Source organism: Anser cygnoides, chromosome 19, assembly GCF_040182565.1.
Source record: "Anser cygnoides isolate HZ-2024a breed goose chromosome 19, Taihu_goose_T2T_genome, whole genome shotgun sequence".
Taxonomy (NCBI): Eukaryota; Metazoa; Chordata; class Aves; order Anseriformes; family Anatidae; genus Anser; species Anser cygnoides.
In genome coordinates this window covers 11,712,708-11,730,179 of record NC_089891.1, presented here as the reverse complement: position 1 = coordinate 11,730,179, position 17,472 = coordinate 11,712,708, and the positions used below count along the sequence as shown (strand labels likewise).

The following is a 17,472-nucleotide window of genomic DNA, read 5'->3' as shown; positions in this document are numbered from 1 at the left end:
AACCCAGGGCCGTGCGGCTGATTTCCAGCTCCCCCCCACCCCCCCCCCGCAGCCGCGCCAGATAACGGATGCGGCGCATGTGCCGCGGTGGCAGGGGCTCCGCCGCCGCCATCCATCACGCTGTCAAAGCATCCATCAGGACGGCTGGGCCCCCGCAGCCCCCTCCGCGGGGGGCCACGACTTTCCATTCAGAGCCGCTTTCGTCTCCTCGCCGAGGTGAACCTCGCGCCCTGCTGACAGCCTCCAAGTGCCACCTGTGCGTTAGAGGCAGGAGCCTGGCGCCGTCCCAGCAGGACCACAGCTCTTGCCCCGTGCCAGTGTCGCAGGGCGCAGGCTCCCCAGAGTCCCCGCAGCCCCCCGGAGACCCCCGGTGTCCGAGGGTCGAGCGGGGGCTGCGGGCGGTGGTGTGCCGTGGAGATGCTGGCGGCATGTGCGGGAGGGACGGGGACGCGCTCGCCTGAGGCTCGCCGGCATCAATCAGCGCAGCTGCTCTCGGGTAACGGGCAGCAGGCAGATTGGGGAAGGCACTGAATCTCCGCGTTGACACAGTGCATCACTGTCAAACTCCAGGAGCGAGGAGGAGGGCAGCCTGGCCGGCAGGAGTTGGGATGGGGACAGGGAGCTCTGCTCCCCACGCACCTGCAGAGCGGCTGGTCCCCAGCCTTTGGGACACACCAGGCTGTGTCCCCCGCCCAGGACGGGACAGGGACGCAGGGCTCAGCCTCGTCCTGCATTTATCTGCAAGAAAACCCAGCAAACCTCTTTACAAATGAGCGCGCAGCTGCGAAGGTCCCCATTACCCATGCAGACAGCGCAATGACGAGGAGCACACGGGATCGGTGGCCGTCCCTGGGGCGGGCATGGCTGGGGGGGCTGGTGCAGGTCTCCCTGTGTCACCGGGAATCACACAAGCTGTGCAAACCCTGCACAAGTCTGCGTGAGGCGCGACACATCCCTCTGGCCTTGTTCGCTGGGTGCTGGCCCCGTGCCGTCGCTCCCTGCTGCGGGGAGGGGGGGAGCCGTGGCGGTGACAGACCCTCCCCGGCGTCCCCGAGCTGCTGGCACTTGTCGGAGCGACTCGGGCAGCCGCTGCCCGGCAGCGCTCTCCTTCCCCTGGCTGAGCACGCTGACCTTTCCCTTTCCCAGCATTTCACAGCTCAGCCCCCAGCCCGCTGCTCCTGCCGGCTGCAGCGAGGGGCGGGGGGCACGGGGGGGCTGCTGCAGACGGGCAGCCCGATCCCTTCCCCCCCCCTCGCTCTCCTCCCAGCCCTCTCCTCCCCAGCACTCATCCGGCACCTATGAATATTTATACCTCCCGGTGTGCAGTGAGAGCTTGGACACAATCAGGACACTGAAATCGTTACGCGGGGCTGCCGGCGTGTGCCCGGTGAGGGGGGGGGGCACCTGTGGCACCCAGGGAGTGACGGCGGCAGACGAGGGTGAAAGGCAGAGCCTGATCTTCCTGCTCCACGGAGAGGATGGGGGACACCACCCCCCAGGACTCACGAAATTCGGCCTGAAGAAGCTCGGCGCAGCCTTCTTCCTGGGCAGGCCACCCGATTTCGAGAGCACGGGAGCGCAGCTGCTGCGTCGCCATCGCATTGCCGCTGTGCTGTTGTTGCGCTGCGGCTGCACAAAGCCCTGGATAAACCCCCCTGCCCCCTGCTCCCTGCAGCCCTGAACCCTGGCCGCATCCTGACACCCGCGGAGCCCCTCGGCAGCACGGCCCCGGGGCTGGCACTCAGCCCCGGGTGTCGCGGGAAGGGCAGGCACACGTCGGCTCCGCCGTGCACCGCGCAGGGCGACATCTTCCCACCCCCTTTTATAAGGAGCAACGCTCCTGTAATAAAGAATTTAATAACCCGCTGTGCCTGTGTGGATAGAAAACTCATTTGTTTAATAGGCAGCAGTTTGGCTTTGTCATGTTCATTTAGTTTTTAATGACGCACAGTTGTGCCAATATTGATTTTAGCTTATAGGGACTCAAAAAATTTACTATCTGGAATTATCTGAAATGTAGCCGTTTTATCTGGCAGTCAGGAAGACGGATCGCTCCCCTGCCTCGCTGCCGGGGCCGGCACGGCTGCACAAGCTGCACGTGATGGGCTCCGCGTGGTCCTGAGCCTCTCCATGTCTCACCAGGGTGCTGGGGACACGGGGCAGGGCTGGGCTGCAGCCCCCATCCCCACGGATGCACCAGGTCACCCAGCTGAGCGCCACCAGCTGCTGGTGCTGGCCGGCCCCATGCATGGGGAAACTGAGGCAGGGGGCAGCGGGGTGGCCCTAGGTCAGCCTCTGCCTCCAGGGAGAGGCCTGGGTGCACGCCGGGGCTCTCCGCCTGCCTTTTGTGAGGCTGTTTGGGGCAGGAAGAAACATTTTGGTGGATCTGGGACCGGATTGCCTGCTGGCTCCCGGGGGCTGCAGGCGGTGAACCCCCGGGTAACCAGGGGGTGCTGGGGGCAGAAGCAGCCCCGTGGCTCTCCACCGCCAGCCCTTGCAGCACAGTCCTGCCTTGACTGCTCCAGCACGGAGCCGTCTCCATTTCCTCGGCTCCTTTTTAATGAGTCAGCAGTCGGTGCGCAGCCCGTCCCCCCCCGCCTGCCCCCACTCGGCTGCTCGCTGCGCGGGGTGACAATTGGCAGCGGATCGCATCGACAGGCTCTTATCGAGCGTAATCACTCGGCAGGAACCGGCCATGATCCATTTCCCACATGTCTGCGCACATCTCTGCACCCGGCCCCGGGGGAACGCGGGGATGGCTCGGGGTGCGCCCCCCTGCCCAAAACCCAGCAGAGGGGAGAGCCGGAGGGGCGCAGAGCCCACCCGGCAGCACGGCCATCCTGCTGGGTGCTGGGCACGGGGAGGGGGCTGCGCAGAGCCCCCCATGCCCAGATTCCCCCGGGGTCCTGATCCCAACCTGACTTTTTGCCAGTGCGCGTGGAATAATTCACTTTGAGGTTTTGCTGCTGTTAACAGGATTGATTGAGGAGCTGGTAACTGCGTCTCCCTTAAATGCCCCCGGGGCTTTGTGGGCACGCAGGCAGGGGTAAGGAACGGCTGGTATTTGGGGTGGGGAGGCTCTGGGGGCCCCGCAAAGCAGCCTGCTCCCCTCCCCAGCTCCCCGCTTGTGCCCAGTCCCCTTTGCGGGTTCAGCAGCGCTGCTGCAGCCAGCTCCACCAGGCATGGCGATTCATGCTCAGCATTATTCATTATGCAAGCCTGTAAATATATTATTTACTATTTCTACTATTATTATCCATTATTTATGACCTAATCCTGTAGTGCTGGAAATCGGTGCAGCACCTGAAGTGCCCTGTGCTGGGAAAGCACCCACCAAGTGACAGAGAGCCCCCCGCACCGCTCCGGGCTGGAGCACCCAGGCTGGGGCCGAGGCGGGCAGGCATGGTGAGGTGGGGGCAGCTGGGGTGCGGGGGGCTCATGGGGGGAGGGTGGATGTGGCCTCGCTGGAGGAAACGGTTCCTGCAGTGGCAGCACGTGGAGAGCCAGCAGCGTGACCCACATTGCGCGGCGAGCAGGCGGGCGAGCCCCGCTAAGCGTCACGGCACACGAGGACACACGGGGCTGGACCTGATGGCCATGGGGAGCAGCCCCCCACTTCGGGCACTCCTCTGTAGTTTTCTAACTACAGCATATCAGGGACCAAAACACACTGCGGCCCACCGCGGGCGTGCAGCGGAAGGAGCCAGCAGCCCCCTGCCCTTGTTGTAGTCGGGGGCCTGATCCTGCCTGAGGCACGGCAGCGCCCAGCGAGGTCCCCATCCTTTGCTACGGGCTGTGACCCTGTCAGCGAGGGGACGGGGCTTCCCCTCCCCTCCATATCAGCCGGGGCAGGAGGCTGGCACAGGGAGATGCCGAGGGGCTGAGCACACAGGTGTGTCGCATCTCCCCGCTGAAGGCAGATGCATTAAGTGAGCCTGAGCCAGCAGCGCTTGGAGGTGCCTGCAAGGCTGGGGCCAGGAGCCTGGGAAGGAGCAGGAGCAGGCCGAGCTCTGCATAGAGCCTGGTGAGGACCGGTAAGAGGGGCTTTGGCTCTTGTTTCTCTCTTTGTGCTGCTGCCATGAATTGGGGTGCCCAGGGCCGCGGTGGGTCTGCGTGGCTCTGCGCACACTTCAGTGCGGTGCGGCAGTTCCGAGGCCCAGGGGTGCTGTAGAGAGCTTGGGTGGTTTTGATGCGTGCTCCCTAAAAAGGGAGCTGGCATCCTACCAAGTGCTTTGCTTTTGGGTGGGGTGTGTCCGTCAAAAATCCCTTCTCTGAGTTTCAGATATGTGGGGAGCTGGGGGTCAGAAGTGTGGTTACTGCAGGTGCCCTGCCCAGGGGCACAGAGCTGGGGGGGCTCAGACCTGGCCAGCTCGTGGGGCTGCCAGCACACGAGGCTCAGCAGTGGGCACCTCTAAAACCTCACCTTGCGGATGCTGGCGATTAAGCGAGAGCCTTGGATCCAGCTCCCAGCAAACCCGGCCGGTCCCCAGCTGCTGTTAGCGAGAAGCACTCAGGAAGATGGCCTTTAAATGTTAAGCAACCATTTAAAATGAGCCAAAGCCTTCGTTTAAATTTTTAATCTCTTGATTTAAAAGTCAGCCTTGTGGCTGGGGCTGCTGGTGGAAACCAGTGCTGGCTCATGGGCATTTCCGTGCTGGTGGCTGTGGAGTGGTTTCACCTTCATCCTGCCCACATGAAGAGGAGCCAGCTTCCCCCAAACCCATCCTGGGGGCCCCTCTTGGCTCCTTGCAGCCTGCAGGAAAAGCACAGCTCAGCTTTGGGGTGGCGGAGGAGCCGTTGGCGTGTCCAAGCCTCAGCAGTGACTTTGGGGTGGGGAGCCAACCCCACAAAGCCCGTGCGCAGGGTGCTCGTTAGCCCTAATAACAGGGGAGGGCTGTGGGGCTCGTGGTCCCTGGGCTGTGGTTTGGGCAGTTTGCTTTAACGTGGGCATGTTTAGAAATGCTTCCGCTCCCCGGTAGCTGCTCCAGAGGAGGATTTCTCCCCAGTTGGAGAAGGGCTGAAGAGTTTGGAGCTGTCGGAGCAGGGCTTCCCCGCCGTGGGGCTCAAGAAGCCCCCTGCCTGCCGCAGCACTGGGGTCCTGCTGTGCTCCCGAGCCCCCTGCTGCCCTCCCCATGGGGAGAGGGGCTGGCGGCTGCCCCCCTGCCCTGCCCTGAGCTGCGGGGGAGCTGATAAAAGCTCTGTGCTGGAGCGAAGGCTCCTGTTCGTGCCCGCTTCCCAGCGGAGCACGGCTGCGGGGATGAACGCTGCCTCCTCTTGCATCTCTGGCGTGGTGGGGACTGATGGCGTGAGGGTGGAGCGGGGCTGTGGAAACGTTTCCCTGCTCCGGGGAGTTTCTGGCTCTTCCTGGCTCATTCCCAAACCACTGCTCGGCACGGGGAGAGAAGGATCCTGCTCAGAAATGGGGCGGGAAGATGTCCCTGCTTTGCTCTGCCGGCTCAGGAGCCCCTCAGCTCTGCAGCCCCTGCACCGAGCATGGGGATGTGCGGCTCGGGCTCAGGGAGGGTTTGAAGGACGGTCTTAATTGGGCTGAGACACCCCGAGCAGCTGATGCTGGGAGAGAGCTCCCGGCTGGGAAAGGGAGCAGAGCTGGCAGGTAGAAGGCGTTCACTCCTCTTGCTATTCCTCCTCCTGGTATTTTATTTTAAAGTCATCAAATATTAAAGATGTTTCTGTTCTGAGCCGCTTCGGAGGCCCCTTGCACAGCATCCGGGGGCAGCGTGGAGCCCCGTTTGATGCCCTTCAGTGGGAGGCAGCTTCAGTCCTGCTGAGAGCTGAGCATCTGCTGTGTGCAGCCCTGCCTGGGGGCTGGGAAGCCGTCCTGCAGCCCGAGGTGCGCGGTGGCTGCCTCGCCCCGTGCTGCCTGGGCTCTCCTGGGGAGCAGGGAAGTGCCCGAAGCCCAGCTTTTAAAGAGAGGAGCTAGCAGATCGGAGTCTGCTCGTGGTCTGTTGAACCACCTTGAATTCACCCCTCCAGGAGAGCAGATGCTTCTGGAAAAAAAAAAAAACTAGAAAAACAAAACACAACTTCCAATCTTAATTACAAAGGAGAAGTATCGGGGAGCCTTGCTGCAGCCAGTCAGTTATCCTGGCTGCTAGGAACGTGCACCTTATTGCTAGTCTGGGTATGTCTGGCTTCAGCTTCTGCCGGTGGGAGCTTGTTATACCTCTATCTGCGAGACTGCAGAGCCTCCATTATCCAATTTCTCTGCCCTGCGCCGGTGCCGACAGCCTGTGGTTACATCTGCCGCCTCTCCCCTCGCATGGCAGGAGAGGGCTGAGGGGCTTCCAGCCCCTTCCTGGGGCTCTGGGGGCCCTGGGTCCATGTGGCACTCAGGGACGGGAGGTGGCATGCTGCTTTCCTGCTCATGGAGCTGTGCCGAGAGAGCTGGGGCCTCGTCTGAGGAAGACAAGGGGTGCCGAGGACGGCTGAAGGAAGCTCTTGGCTGTTGTCCTGTAGCCTTTGGATAGCGCTGACTCTTGGTCCCCAAAGCGCCTGACATCTGAGCAAAGACTTCTACATTTCAAACAGCCTTGATCTTTTTTTGGAACTTGCCTTGGTTTCAGACAAGAGTTTTTTTAATTCAAGCCTAGCGACGTATTTTGGGTTTGACTTTGATGCGCCCTCTTCAAGCAGGAGGCAAAATAACAGCTTTCAGTTCTACAAATAGGCCTGAGGCTGCCTTCTGCTGCCTGCGGGGCTGCGCAGGGCAAACCCCTCATTAGCAGAGGCCCCGAGCAGCAGCCGGTGGCCGTGGGGCTTCTGTTGGGGGCTGGAGCCCCCTGCTCTGGGGGCCAGGGAAGGGGATTTCTAGAAGGGAGCTCAGAAATTCACCCCCCCGACGTGCGCTTGGAGACCTGCGCCTTTTCACCCCTTCCAGAATAGTCTCGGAGAGGCGAGAGTCATGCAACCGGCTCGCAGCTGGTCTGTGTGCGAGCCTCATCGTAATTACAAGTGACACTGCCCCGAATCGTAGCTCAGGAGCTGGGATGCTTCACAGGCCACGGGATGTTGCTGGAGGATGGGGCCAAAGCTGATGTGAGATGGAGAGTTGGGGCAGGGGTCCACAGATATCGCTCAGTTTGTGCCAGGGTCATAGGGAGTGGGGGCAGTGTGGGTGCCACCAGAGCTGGGTGCCCTCTCTGCAGTGTACCAGCATTGCCCAGGGGAGGTGTCAGCTTTTCCAGCCACCCCTGGAAACAGCTACGGGGCTGCGTGCGGGAACTTGCTCCTGCTTGGATAAATCTGGGCAGAGGAGAGCTGGTATGGAGCAGGCAGGGCTGGGTGGGAGTGTTGCTGTGAGATCAAAACTCTTCCAGTCCGCCCGGGTGGCTGTGGGGAACCAGGTACCTCTGAGAGTAAGTAATAAAGGGCTCACACCTTGGCAAGATTAATTGTAATAACCATAAATCAGCGCTGGCAGCAGGGGCAGGTGCTGAATTTATGGCCCTGGAGGCAGGAATTCCTGTTCTTTCAGGAACAAAGCCCTGACCCTGCGGGGGGGCTGGGAGCGTGCTGAGCGCTATCGCGGCTGCTCCCCGCTGCAGCACGTGTTAGTGCTGCGGGACCGGGCTCCAAGCCCACCGCGGGGTGCTGCGCTCGCCCCTGGTGGGGCAGCCTTCCTCCCCGCTGGTTCCAGCCCGCGCTGGGGAACACCTCCTTGAGGGGCGAGCCAGGCTTGCAGCCTCCCACAGCACATCGATCCCTGTCGTCTCGGTTGAGAATGCCAGCCACGGAGCTGATTAATGCTGGGGTGGGCAAGTGCTGGGTTATTGTTCAGTCTCGCCTCGAGAGGTCGATGGGAAATTTGGCAGTAGCTCTCCAAATACGCAACATGCACACAGGCGTTGTCCCCCTGAGCCCTGTGCATGATTTACATCTGAGCCTATATCAGGTAGTGAAAATGCACGCCGGTGCCCAGGCACCAACATGCAGTTGTATCATGGCTTGTGTGAGAATGCTCCCCCTGTCCTGCCCTGATTTGACCCTCTGGTGCTGGGCCTGGCTTCAGACTAACCTGCTCGTGCTCTCACCCTGATCCTCATAGGTCCCTTGGCTCAAAGGTACTGCCTGTGCTCAGGAGGCTGATCCAGCATTCAGGGCGCATATTTCCTTCTGTGTGAATGTTTTAGGTCCTTGGATGTTAATGCTCAGTAGCAGCCCTGACTGAGCTGCTCTCCCCCACCAAATGCGAGGCACCATACTGACATAAAGCAGTCATTTTTGAAGGATGTGTGATCAAGGCCTGATCCTGCTGGGAGATCTGGGCTTGAGGAGTTGCAGGATTGGGCCTGAAGAGGTGGTATGTTATCTGGGAGGTGCCGTTGGCTTCTATTTTTTCCAGAAGCCTATACCGTTTGCGTTGATAATCTTGTGGCAGCGAGTTCTGCTTTTGTGCTGCCTCGGGGCCCGCACTCCGTCCCCTTCCTGCAAAACGGGGACTGGGTGCAGATGCTGGGAGCGCTGTCGGGGGAGGGAAGCAGCGGGGAGAGGGGCGGCTCCAGGCGCTTGGCGAGGCGAAACCTGCGGAGGGGCAGCTCCTACTGCCGCCCCGGGCGGGGGCAGCGGGCTCGGCTGGACATTTTGGAGGCGGGGGGGGGCACCCGCTCCGCACCAACCGGGGGCGGCCGGAGGGGACGCGCCCGCTTCCCCCCCCCCCCCACTCCTCCTCCGAGGCTCCGTGCGCGCCCGGCCGCGGCCGCTGGGTAGCGCTCGGAGCCGCGCCGACTCCCCGCCTCCCCTGCTCGGGCTGCCCCCGGCTCCGCCGAGCCCCGCCGCCGCGGCTCACTCGGCCGCCGAGCCGCGCAGGAGGAGCAGGCAGCCGGCCGGAGCGCCCAAAGGGGTCGGCGCCGCGCCGCCAGCCCGCCCGCCGCGCCCCGCCGCCGGCTCCGAGCGGGACCCCGCGCCGCTGCGCGCCGCCGCCGCACTTTCCGCGGCTTCCCCCGGCTGGCGGGGCGCGACGGGGGGGGAGAGACGCCCCCAACCCCCCCCCCCGCCCCATCGCCCGGAGCCGCCGAGGCGGGGATGTCCCCAGCAGGGAGCTGAGCGCTGGGGAGGGGCCGCCTGCAGCCCCCCCGCCCCCGGACCCCAAACTTTGTGGTTTTTGTTTTTTTTTTTTTTCCTTTTCCTGCGGTTGCGGTGTGCTCGGCTCCGGGAGCGAGCCGCGGGAGCGGCTCCGGCCCCGATGGTGCCTGGGGACGCAGAAAGGGCCGGGGGCGGACAGCCCAGCGCTTCCCACCGCCTCCCCTGACGAGGGGCTCGGCTGCCGGCCCCGCTCCGGATTTTGGGGGTCCCGGCTCTGCACGTCCCCGGGGAAGTTGGACACGGCGGGGAGCTGCCTGCGGAACCCCCCCGTCCTGCCGGGAGCCTTGCCCATCGCCTTCGCCTCCCCCCGAGCAGCGCTGCTGCGGGGGTCCCTGCGCCGGGGGGGGGTGCCCGGAGAGCAGCGGGGGCTGGCGCGGCGGCCGCCCGGATTATAAAGTCGGGGAAGTTGCCCCCGCCTCGGCGGAGCCATGGCCCGGCTCGGGAGCTGGGCGCTGCTGTGCTTCGTGGTGCTCGCCCTGCCCGGCCCCCCGGGAGCCGGAGCCCAAGGTAAGGGGATGCGAGGGGGGGGTCCCGGCGCGGGGTGCAGCTCCTTCGCCCCCCAGCTCTCCCGCTTTGATGCTGGAGGTGGAGCAGGAATTTGGGGAGAGGGGGGTCCCGGCGTTGCTCACCCCTTCAGCCGAGCCCACTGAGGTGGGAGCTCCGGGGAGCCCCCGGCCTGCCCTGGGAAGTTTGGGTGTCAGCCGGGGGGGCGGGGAGCGAGGCAGCCCCGGAGCTCGGGGCGAGGAGGGGGCACAGCCCCGGCGGTGTTTAAGGAGCCCCCCAGGGGCTGGTGCCCAGGGCTGAAGGGTGCGGAGCGCAGTGCCTGGCAAGCAGCACAGCTCTGCTCTGCCTCTTCCTCCCCCCTGCCCCATAACAGCTCCTGCTCTGGGGGTGGGAGGGAAATTTTGCCCTGAGCATGGGGTAGAGACTGCGCTGGCCTGCTCCGGGGGCGCTGAGCACCCTCCAGGGACAGCGCAGGGCGAGGGCACCCATTTCACCCCCTCCCGGGGGAACCCACTTGTGTGGCAGGACCTGGGGCACAAGTTTGGGAGCTCCCAGGGAGCAGCTCTTGCACTGGTGTTGGTCCCATCGACCTCCAGCCGGCTGGTTGGGCTGGGCAGGGTGCTGGGGCTGGAGGGGGGGCTGCATCCCCAAGCCCCCATGGGTGCCCGGGGGCTCCTCGTGCACCCAGTCGGTCCCTGGGGCGAGTTGGTACCGCTGGGCAGGGCGAGCCCTGTCTGCTCATCACCTCTGGGGCTCTGGCGTGGCACAGCCTGGTTTTAGCTGCTCCATTACCCTGGAGAGAGGTAGAAATAGTTCCTGGCCTTTTTGGGGTGCGACTGGGGTTTAGGGGTGCAAGGGGGGGCCCTCCTGGGGTCCTGCCCCTCCCTAGCAGAGAGGATGAGGAGGAAGGTCCTGCCTGGCAGGGCTGCAGTGCAGCTGCCTCCGTCCCCACTGCTTGGACTGAGTGGATCCAGGCTGCAAAATGGGGGGGGGGGGGGGGCACGGTGGGGTGCAGCGCTGTGGCTTGGGGGGTCCCTGCCGGTGACATTTCTCGCCCTTGTTTGCAGCAGCGAGTGGAGCCAGAAGTCCCTGTGCGTTCCCGTCCTCCTGCTCCCCCTGAGCCTCCCCTAGCACTGCTATAATTTCTCAGTAATTAAGTTCAGAACATAACATCTAAAGCGGCAGTATATTATCCGGGCAGGCCCTGTGTGGGGAGCTGTGAAGGTCTCTTTGATTGATTCACTCCCTTGCTGAGTTTCTCTCCTCCTGGCTGGCGTCTCCAGCTCGCGAGTCCCCCACGGTCCGTTTGTTCCCGGCTGCGGGATGGGCTCCTGGCGGGACCCGCTTCCCTCCCGTTTGTCCGGGGGGGGGGCTGCAGGGGCTCCTGGGGGGGGGCTCAGCTGTGCCTGGAAGCGAGGGGAAGGAGCTTTTCCTGGCGCGCGGTCTGGGCTTTGCCTCTTCTCTCCCTGCAGCGCGCCCCGCACGTCCTGGCGGGCAGCGTGACATTGCGCTGCGTGGCGGCCGGCAGCCACGGGCGAGCAGCCGCTGCCTGCGACGGAGCAGCGCGGGGAGCGTCGCCAGCCTGGCGCGTGCCCGTCCCCCGTTACGGGCTCGGCAAAGGCCCTGGGGACACGCGGGCAGGGTCACCTCCCCGGCTGCCGTTCCCCGTGCGCGGGGGGCTGAGGAGGACAAGCATCGCTGCGGCCCGTCGTGGCCAAGGTGGAGGAGCTGGAGGAGGAGCGGCCCCACGGGCGCGATGCCCTCATCGGCTGCAGCGGGGCAGGCTGGGAGCACGGGGTGATGCCCCGCGGGGACGGCTCGCCGCGGGCACCCCCGGAGGGCTGGCGGCCCCACGGCCAGGCCGGGAGCGGAGGCAGACACCCGCTCGGTGCGGGTGCTATCGATTCCGGCAGCCGAGGAAAATGGGATCAATAGAGATGGAGAGCAGCGGGGGAGGAGGGCGCGAGACCTTCCCGGCTGGGGCGCCGAGCTCCCCAGGCGCAGGAGGAAACGCTTTTAATACCTGCAGTTACTAAAACAAAGGCTCCGTACCGCTGGGAAGAGATGGGATGGAAGTTTAATTACAGCCTGGCTGCGCTGCGTAATTATTAATTACCCGTGGCAAAAAATAACTTATTGATTAGGGCCCTCGCACTAATTACCCGGAGGCGAATGCGGTGCTGGTGGAAGGCTAATCAGTCAGCGCCGCCCGGGCGGGAGCTGTGTCGCAGTGCGACCCTCGCAGGGGGTGCGGGCAGGTTTTGTGGCCCCCAGGGATGCAGTTTTCCCTCCCCTGGGGCTGGGGGCACAGCCCAGGACCCCCCGCACAGGCACAGCGGCTGTAATGGGATTGAGGAGGCTGCGGCCAGTCCCAGGAGGGATTTGGCAGGCTTAAGGTTCCAGACAGGATTTGGGGCAGGGGCCTGAAAAGGCAGCCAAAGAGGCTTATTAGGGGCTGCAGTGGAGGTGTGGATCCTTCTGGCACCCACGCGTGGATCCTGGGCACGTCTGCATGCACGGAGCCTGCGGAGCAGAGCTGGAGGGGAGCAGCCCCTGCCCCTTCCTGGGGATGTGACAGCGGCGACGGGCTCGTGCCAAGCACGGCAGGACTCAGGGCTCGTGCGAAGGTGCCTTTATCCATGAAAGGGTCCCTGTGGGGTTGGTAACGCCCAGCTACAGGGTGGCAGTCACCAACCCAGGGCTGGCCAGGATGGGGCTGGCACCCACCCACCACCATGCTGCCCCCGGAGCACCGGGTGGCTTTTTCTCTTGGGCTTTCCTCGGGCCAAGCCCCTTGCAGCAGGGCAGGTCGGTGTGCGTGGTGCTGGGGGGGCGGTGGGGCAGGGACAGCTGAGCGTGGCTGCTCCTGCGCCTCCTCCCCTTCCCCGTGAGCTCGGCTGCTGCTTCAGCCGCTGGCCTCGTGCAAAGCTCCGGCTCAGGAAGGAAAGTGGCTTTTAGGGGAGAGGAAAGGGAGATTAAAATTTGATGCTTCTTTGGAAGCCATTAGTGGCCAGGCGCAGCAATGAAATTTTGATGACCCGATAACCGTGCATGGGAGGGATGCGATCCGCTCGCGGGCAGCCCAGGTCGCCGTGCCTGGTGCCCTGCTGGGTCCCTGCAGGGTTGGGGTGCAGGCACGGCTGCTTGCTCGTTCCCCCCCCCTTTGCACGGAAGCCCCTGTGCTGGTGTGTTTGGGTGCGTTGGGGCGGCTGAGCTGCCCCTGCCCAGCGGTGCCGGCTGTGTGCGCCCCGTCGAGTGCTGCCCGTCCCTTAATGTCAGGGGCCGGGCTGCGGTGGTGTTTTTGCTCAGCGGGAGCAAGTGCAGGAGCTGGAGGAGAGAGGGAGGCAGGCAGGCAGGCGGATGCAGGCTGCTTGTGATCCTGGGAAAACGCTGATAATTAAACCTGGGAGGAGGGAGGCTGGCTCACGGGCTGCAGGCGGGGCGGGTGTGATGAGGAATGACCCCGCGTCTGCCTTTGTGGGTTTTTATGAACTGTGTCCTTGTCCCCAGCCCAGCTGCTGTGGCACTCGGGAGTCCTGTGCTTGCGGATCCGCCGGGAATGGGGCAGCTCCAGCAGCTTCTGCCCGGGGCTGTGAAGCCCGAGGTGCTGCTTTGCCCCGTTGGGACACCCCCTTCCCGACCCAGTGCGGGAGGGGAGCGCCCGTCCTCCTCTTCCCCTGTCTGGAGCTGGTCCCTGATGGTGGTTCCTACCTCAGGATGAGCTCCAGCCGCAGCACATTATGTAGGTCCTACATAAACAGTGGCTGGTGGCTGCGTTGATGTTTGCAGCAGCCGTGCAGGCTGGGGAAAACGAAGCGCTGCTCACATCGGGGTGCGGAGCTGCAAGGGAGCAAATCCCTCGTGGTGCTGGGTCCCAGCTGGGTGGGTGAGCAGCGGGTGTCCTTGCCCATGAGCCCTCGTTACCTCCCTGAGCTCGTTAGCAGGTTGCGTGTCATTGGGTGAAAAATGGTCAGTGCTGGGCCCGGAATAAATATGCTGCTGTCAGACGTGATGTGATCGCGCTAACGGAGGGTGAACTGAGCCCCACTGCGGCTGTGGGGCAGGGCAGAGGGGCCGGTGGTGCTCTGCTGGTGCCACGCAGCTCCTGTGCGTGGTGCTGAGCCGTGGCCGTCCGAAGTGTGGTCACCCGTGGGGATCCGGCACCCTTGTGGGGCTCAGAGCAGTGGGTGCAGGGGACAAAGGGGTGTCCTGGGAGCTCCTGGGGAAGGACAGGCCAGGGTGGGAGCTGTCCTGTGCAGGGGAGCGCTGCGTGGAGCTGCTGGAGGGGGCACGGTGTCACGCAGGGGCTGGAGACGTGGTGGCAAAGCCAGGTACCCCACCCAAAATCCCTAGGCATGCTGCTTTCTGTTCTGGGGGGTCCCACCCTTTGCTTCCCCAGAGCCATCCATGGCCGTGGGTCTGGATTTGGGGCAGGATTTTGTCAACTCACCCTGCCAGCAGGCAGGAATGTGCCAGCAGCAGCTTCCCACTGCGCTGGTCCCTCCTGGCATCCCTCGCACCCCGGGCATGCCGGCGATGCCGCCTGCAAGGCCATGGCCCCGGGCACCCCTCCGGTGAGCTGGAGTCAGCTGCTGGGAGTGCATCCATCCCCTACTTGCTCCCAGCAATGGTTTTGGGGTGCATCCATCCCCTACTTGCTCCCAGCAATGCTTTGGGGTGCATCCACCCCTTGTTCCTGGCAATGCTTTGGGTTGCATCCATCCCCCTCCTTGCTCCCAGGGATGTTTTGGGGTGTATCCTCCCCCCCCCCCCCCCCCCCCGCCTTTTGCTCCCAGGGCTGCATCCTGCTGCTGCCACCTCCCTCCCCAGCCCCCGCAGACCACCTGCCCGCGCCCCCTCGGCGGCCCCCTCCCTTTGCCCCCAGCCCCGCGGGGCGCAGGAATGCCTGCGCCTGGAAAAGCTGCGCCGGGGCTCGGGTTGCCTGGGAACTGGGTAACCTGATCCTTGGGAACGGGGCCGAGGGCAGGGGACATTCCCCTCCGCAGCTGGTCCCCGGCCCCCTTTGTCTCCCCTGCTCCCGTGGGGCCGGTTGCGCCCTTGCCCCCACCCCCCCAGGAACGGGGAATGTGGGCGCGGGGGGCTCCCGGCCTGCGCTGTCCCCGGGGATGCTGTGACTGGCAGCCACCGGCTGCTCTGGGCTGCCACCTCCCCGCACGGATCGCTGTCACCTCCTGGCCAGCGGCCACCGCGGGCCGGGGAACGCCCTGGGCACGGTGGCCAGCTGCCGCCACGTGCCAGCAGCTGAGCGTCCCGACTGGGAGCAGGGGACAGCGTGATGACAATGCCAGGAATGCCAGAACCCGTCCCCGTGCCAAAGCCACCCTCGCTTCCCTCCCCGGCAGCCTTTTTGCTGTCACTGTCCCCGTCTCGCAGCACGACAGCTGTCCTGAGCGCTGCGCTCTGCTGGGGAAACTGAGGCAGGGGATGGAGGGGGGCGAGGTGGGGACGGGGACAGGGGCGCTCTGACCCCTGGGGCTGCTGGCCAGGCCGGTGTCCCCCTGCCGTGCCCCCTGGGGATGGGCTCCGCTGCCCGGCACAGGCACACACGTGAGCGGCTCCGTCGGCTCTCATCCATCACCGCCCGCCCGCGTGGAGACGCTGAGGCCCCTGGTGTAGGGAAACCTTGATGGGTTTGACCATTAGCAGGAAGAAACCATGGAGCTAATTTTAGCTGCGATAGCTAATTGCTTTTTTTGTGCTGCCGGGTGGGGAGGCGACAACCTGCGAGTCCTCGGCTGTAACCTTGAGCCCTCCTGCCTGCGTGCCGGGGTCCTGCGGGACGTGGGGGGTGGTCATGGGGGGGGGGGGGCACCGATCCCTGTGTGGGGGTTTGCCAGCAAGTGAAGCCGGGTGCTGCAGGGCTGGGGTGCCTGGGTTTGCATGGGCAGGTGTCCCTTGTGCCCCTTGGGGAGCGGGGATGCGTGTGGCATTGGGGGAGAGGCCCCTGCAGGGGGGCCGGGGCCAGTGGGAGACGTGGGCTGCGTGGCGGCGTGCCCCAGCGCTCAGCACCATCGCTGCGTTCGTGGCTCACAGCAAGGTGATGAAGGCAAATGCTATTTTTAGAGCCCTTTAATTGATCAGGGCGTGCGTGCCCGCTCCTGGGCACGTGAATCGCCCAAGCCAGCAGGCATTTCCCTGGGGAGAGCGTGGGGCTGAGGGCAGGACTGCGTCTGCAGGGCTGGGCTGCGTGCGCCGGGCTGCCCGGAGGAGCCTGGCCCCAGCGCGTCCCCGCTGTGCTCCCCAGGGCCAGGTCCTGGTTCATGGAGGGGGGTTCCTAAATTAAGAAACTGGGCCGAATGTAGGCCAAGCGCTGGGCGTTAACCGGGGTTTGGTGTCATCGGCATCTTGTTCGTTGCCCTCCTTCGGGAACTGATCCTCCCGGTGGGGAGCGCCGAGCACTGGGATGTGCTGGTGGTGTCCTGGGGGTGTCCCCGAAACTGTGGGGTCAGCGTGGGGGGACACGCGGGGCTTCCTCATCCTCCTCCTCGCCTGGGCTTGGAGCACAGGGTCCTGGGGGAAGGGGATGGGGAGCAGCTCCTGCAGGGGCTCGGTGCCGGGGTGGGAGCGGGTGCGGGAATGCTGCCGGGTGCCTGGGCCCTGATGGATGGAGGGGGCTGGGGCGGTGCGGCGGACACAATAGCTCTGGTTTCAGCAACCCGCCTCCTGCATGCCTGAAAAACAGCTGATGGCCACGGAGGGGGATGAAATGGGATTAGCTGCTGATTCCGAAGGGAGCACGTCCTGCCGAGCCGGACAATGCGCCCGCTGTCCCCCGCTTCACGCCTCGGCGATCCGGCCCCAGCTGAGAGAGGGGCTTGGCACGGGCTCCCCAGGGTGGGTGCCTCCTGCCCTGGCTGTCCCCAGCATCTTTGGGGGCTGCTGAGTCCCCAGCACCACTGCGCTCTGGTGCAGGGCAGGCTCCCGGGGTGCTTGTGGGGTGCAGCGGGGTTGGGGCTCAGCCTGCCCAGCACAGCCCGGAGGGGCCGTGGTTCATCTTCTGCCCCTGCAGCAGCACCGAGCGGGTCCTGGGGACCAGGGGACCTCATCCTGCCCGTGCCAGGAGCTGGGGCCATCCTGTCCCAGCAAACGGGAATGCTTCGTCCCCCCTCTGGAGCCCCGCAGCCAGGATGGAGAAGCAAACCTGGTGGTGCGAGGCGCTCTGCAGGGTGGGTGGCTGCAGCCCCCGCGTGTCCCCGGGGTGTGGGGCCTTTGGGGGTGCAAGGAGACGGGCACCGAGGGGACCTGGGGCAGGAGCTGTGCCTGGTCCCAGCTGCAGCGCTGCCGGGGCGCGTGTGCGCGGCGCGCTCAGTGGAGTGAATTGATGTTTATTTTGATAATGAGTTCTCAATGCATTCGCAAACTAATAAAATCAACTCATTAGGGTGGTATGTTTAATTCAAAGCTCTGCTGTTGGGAGAGCCCTCCCCGGGGGCTGCCGGCAGGCGCGGAGCACCCAGCCTCTGCCTTGCACGCTGGGTGCAGGAGGAGGAAGGTGATGGGCGCCTTCATCTCCCTGCCTTCGTCGTTTTGCTCGCTTGCACCAGGGAGAGAGGGGCTGGGAGGGCAGCGGCAGGGAGCCGAGCTGTGCAGTGGAGGGTGGAAATAAGGCACGCGCTCTGAGCAGGGGAAATAAGCCGCCGAGCCCTTCACCTGGGGCGACGGCAGAGCCTCGCTCGCTCGGCTTCTCCCCCATAAGCCGCACGTCAGGCTGGGCAGCGGCGCTGGCTCTGCTGCTGGAATCGCTGGCCTGGCTCCGCAGCGCTGGCTGTAAAAGCCCCTCTGGCTGAGAGAGAGCCACAAGTGTGTAAATAAGGGCAATAACCGGAGTTCGCTTCTCTGCCCTGG

At 64.7% G+C, this 17,472-nt stretch overlaps 2 protein-coding genes across 4 annotated transcripts in view; one reads left to right on the top strand and one right to left on the bottom strand.

Annotated features, from left to right (window-relative positions):
• RPL38 (ribosomal protein L38) overlaps nt 1–17,472 on the bottom strand; it is a 226,944-nt gene that overhangs the window by 43,773 nt on the left and 165,699 nt on the right. The gene's annotated exons all lie outside the window — the stretch shown is intronic.
• The window catches only part of SDK2 (sidekick cell adhesion molecule 2), a 48,023-nt gene continuing 39,686 nt past the window's right edge, over nt 9,136–17,472 (top strand). Inside the window, exon 1 of one of the 2 annotated variants that reach the window (XM_066980125.1) lies at nt 9,136–9,609. In XM_066980125.1, coding sequence (XP_066836226.1) covers nt 9,531–9,609 — 79 coding nt within the window. In that variant the 5' untranslated portion in view covers nt 9,136–9,530. The remainder of the gene's footprint in view (nt 9,610–17,472) is intronic. The other variant, XM_048064459.2, reaches the window with a different exon arrangement.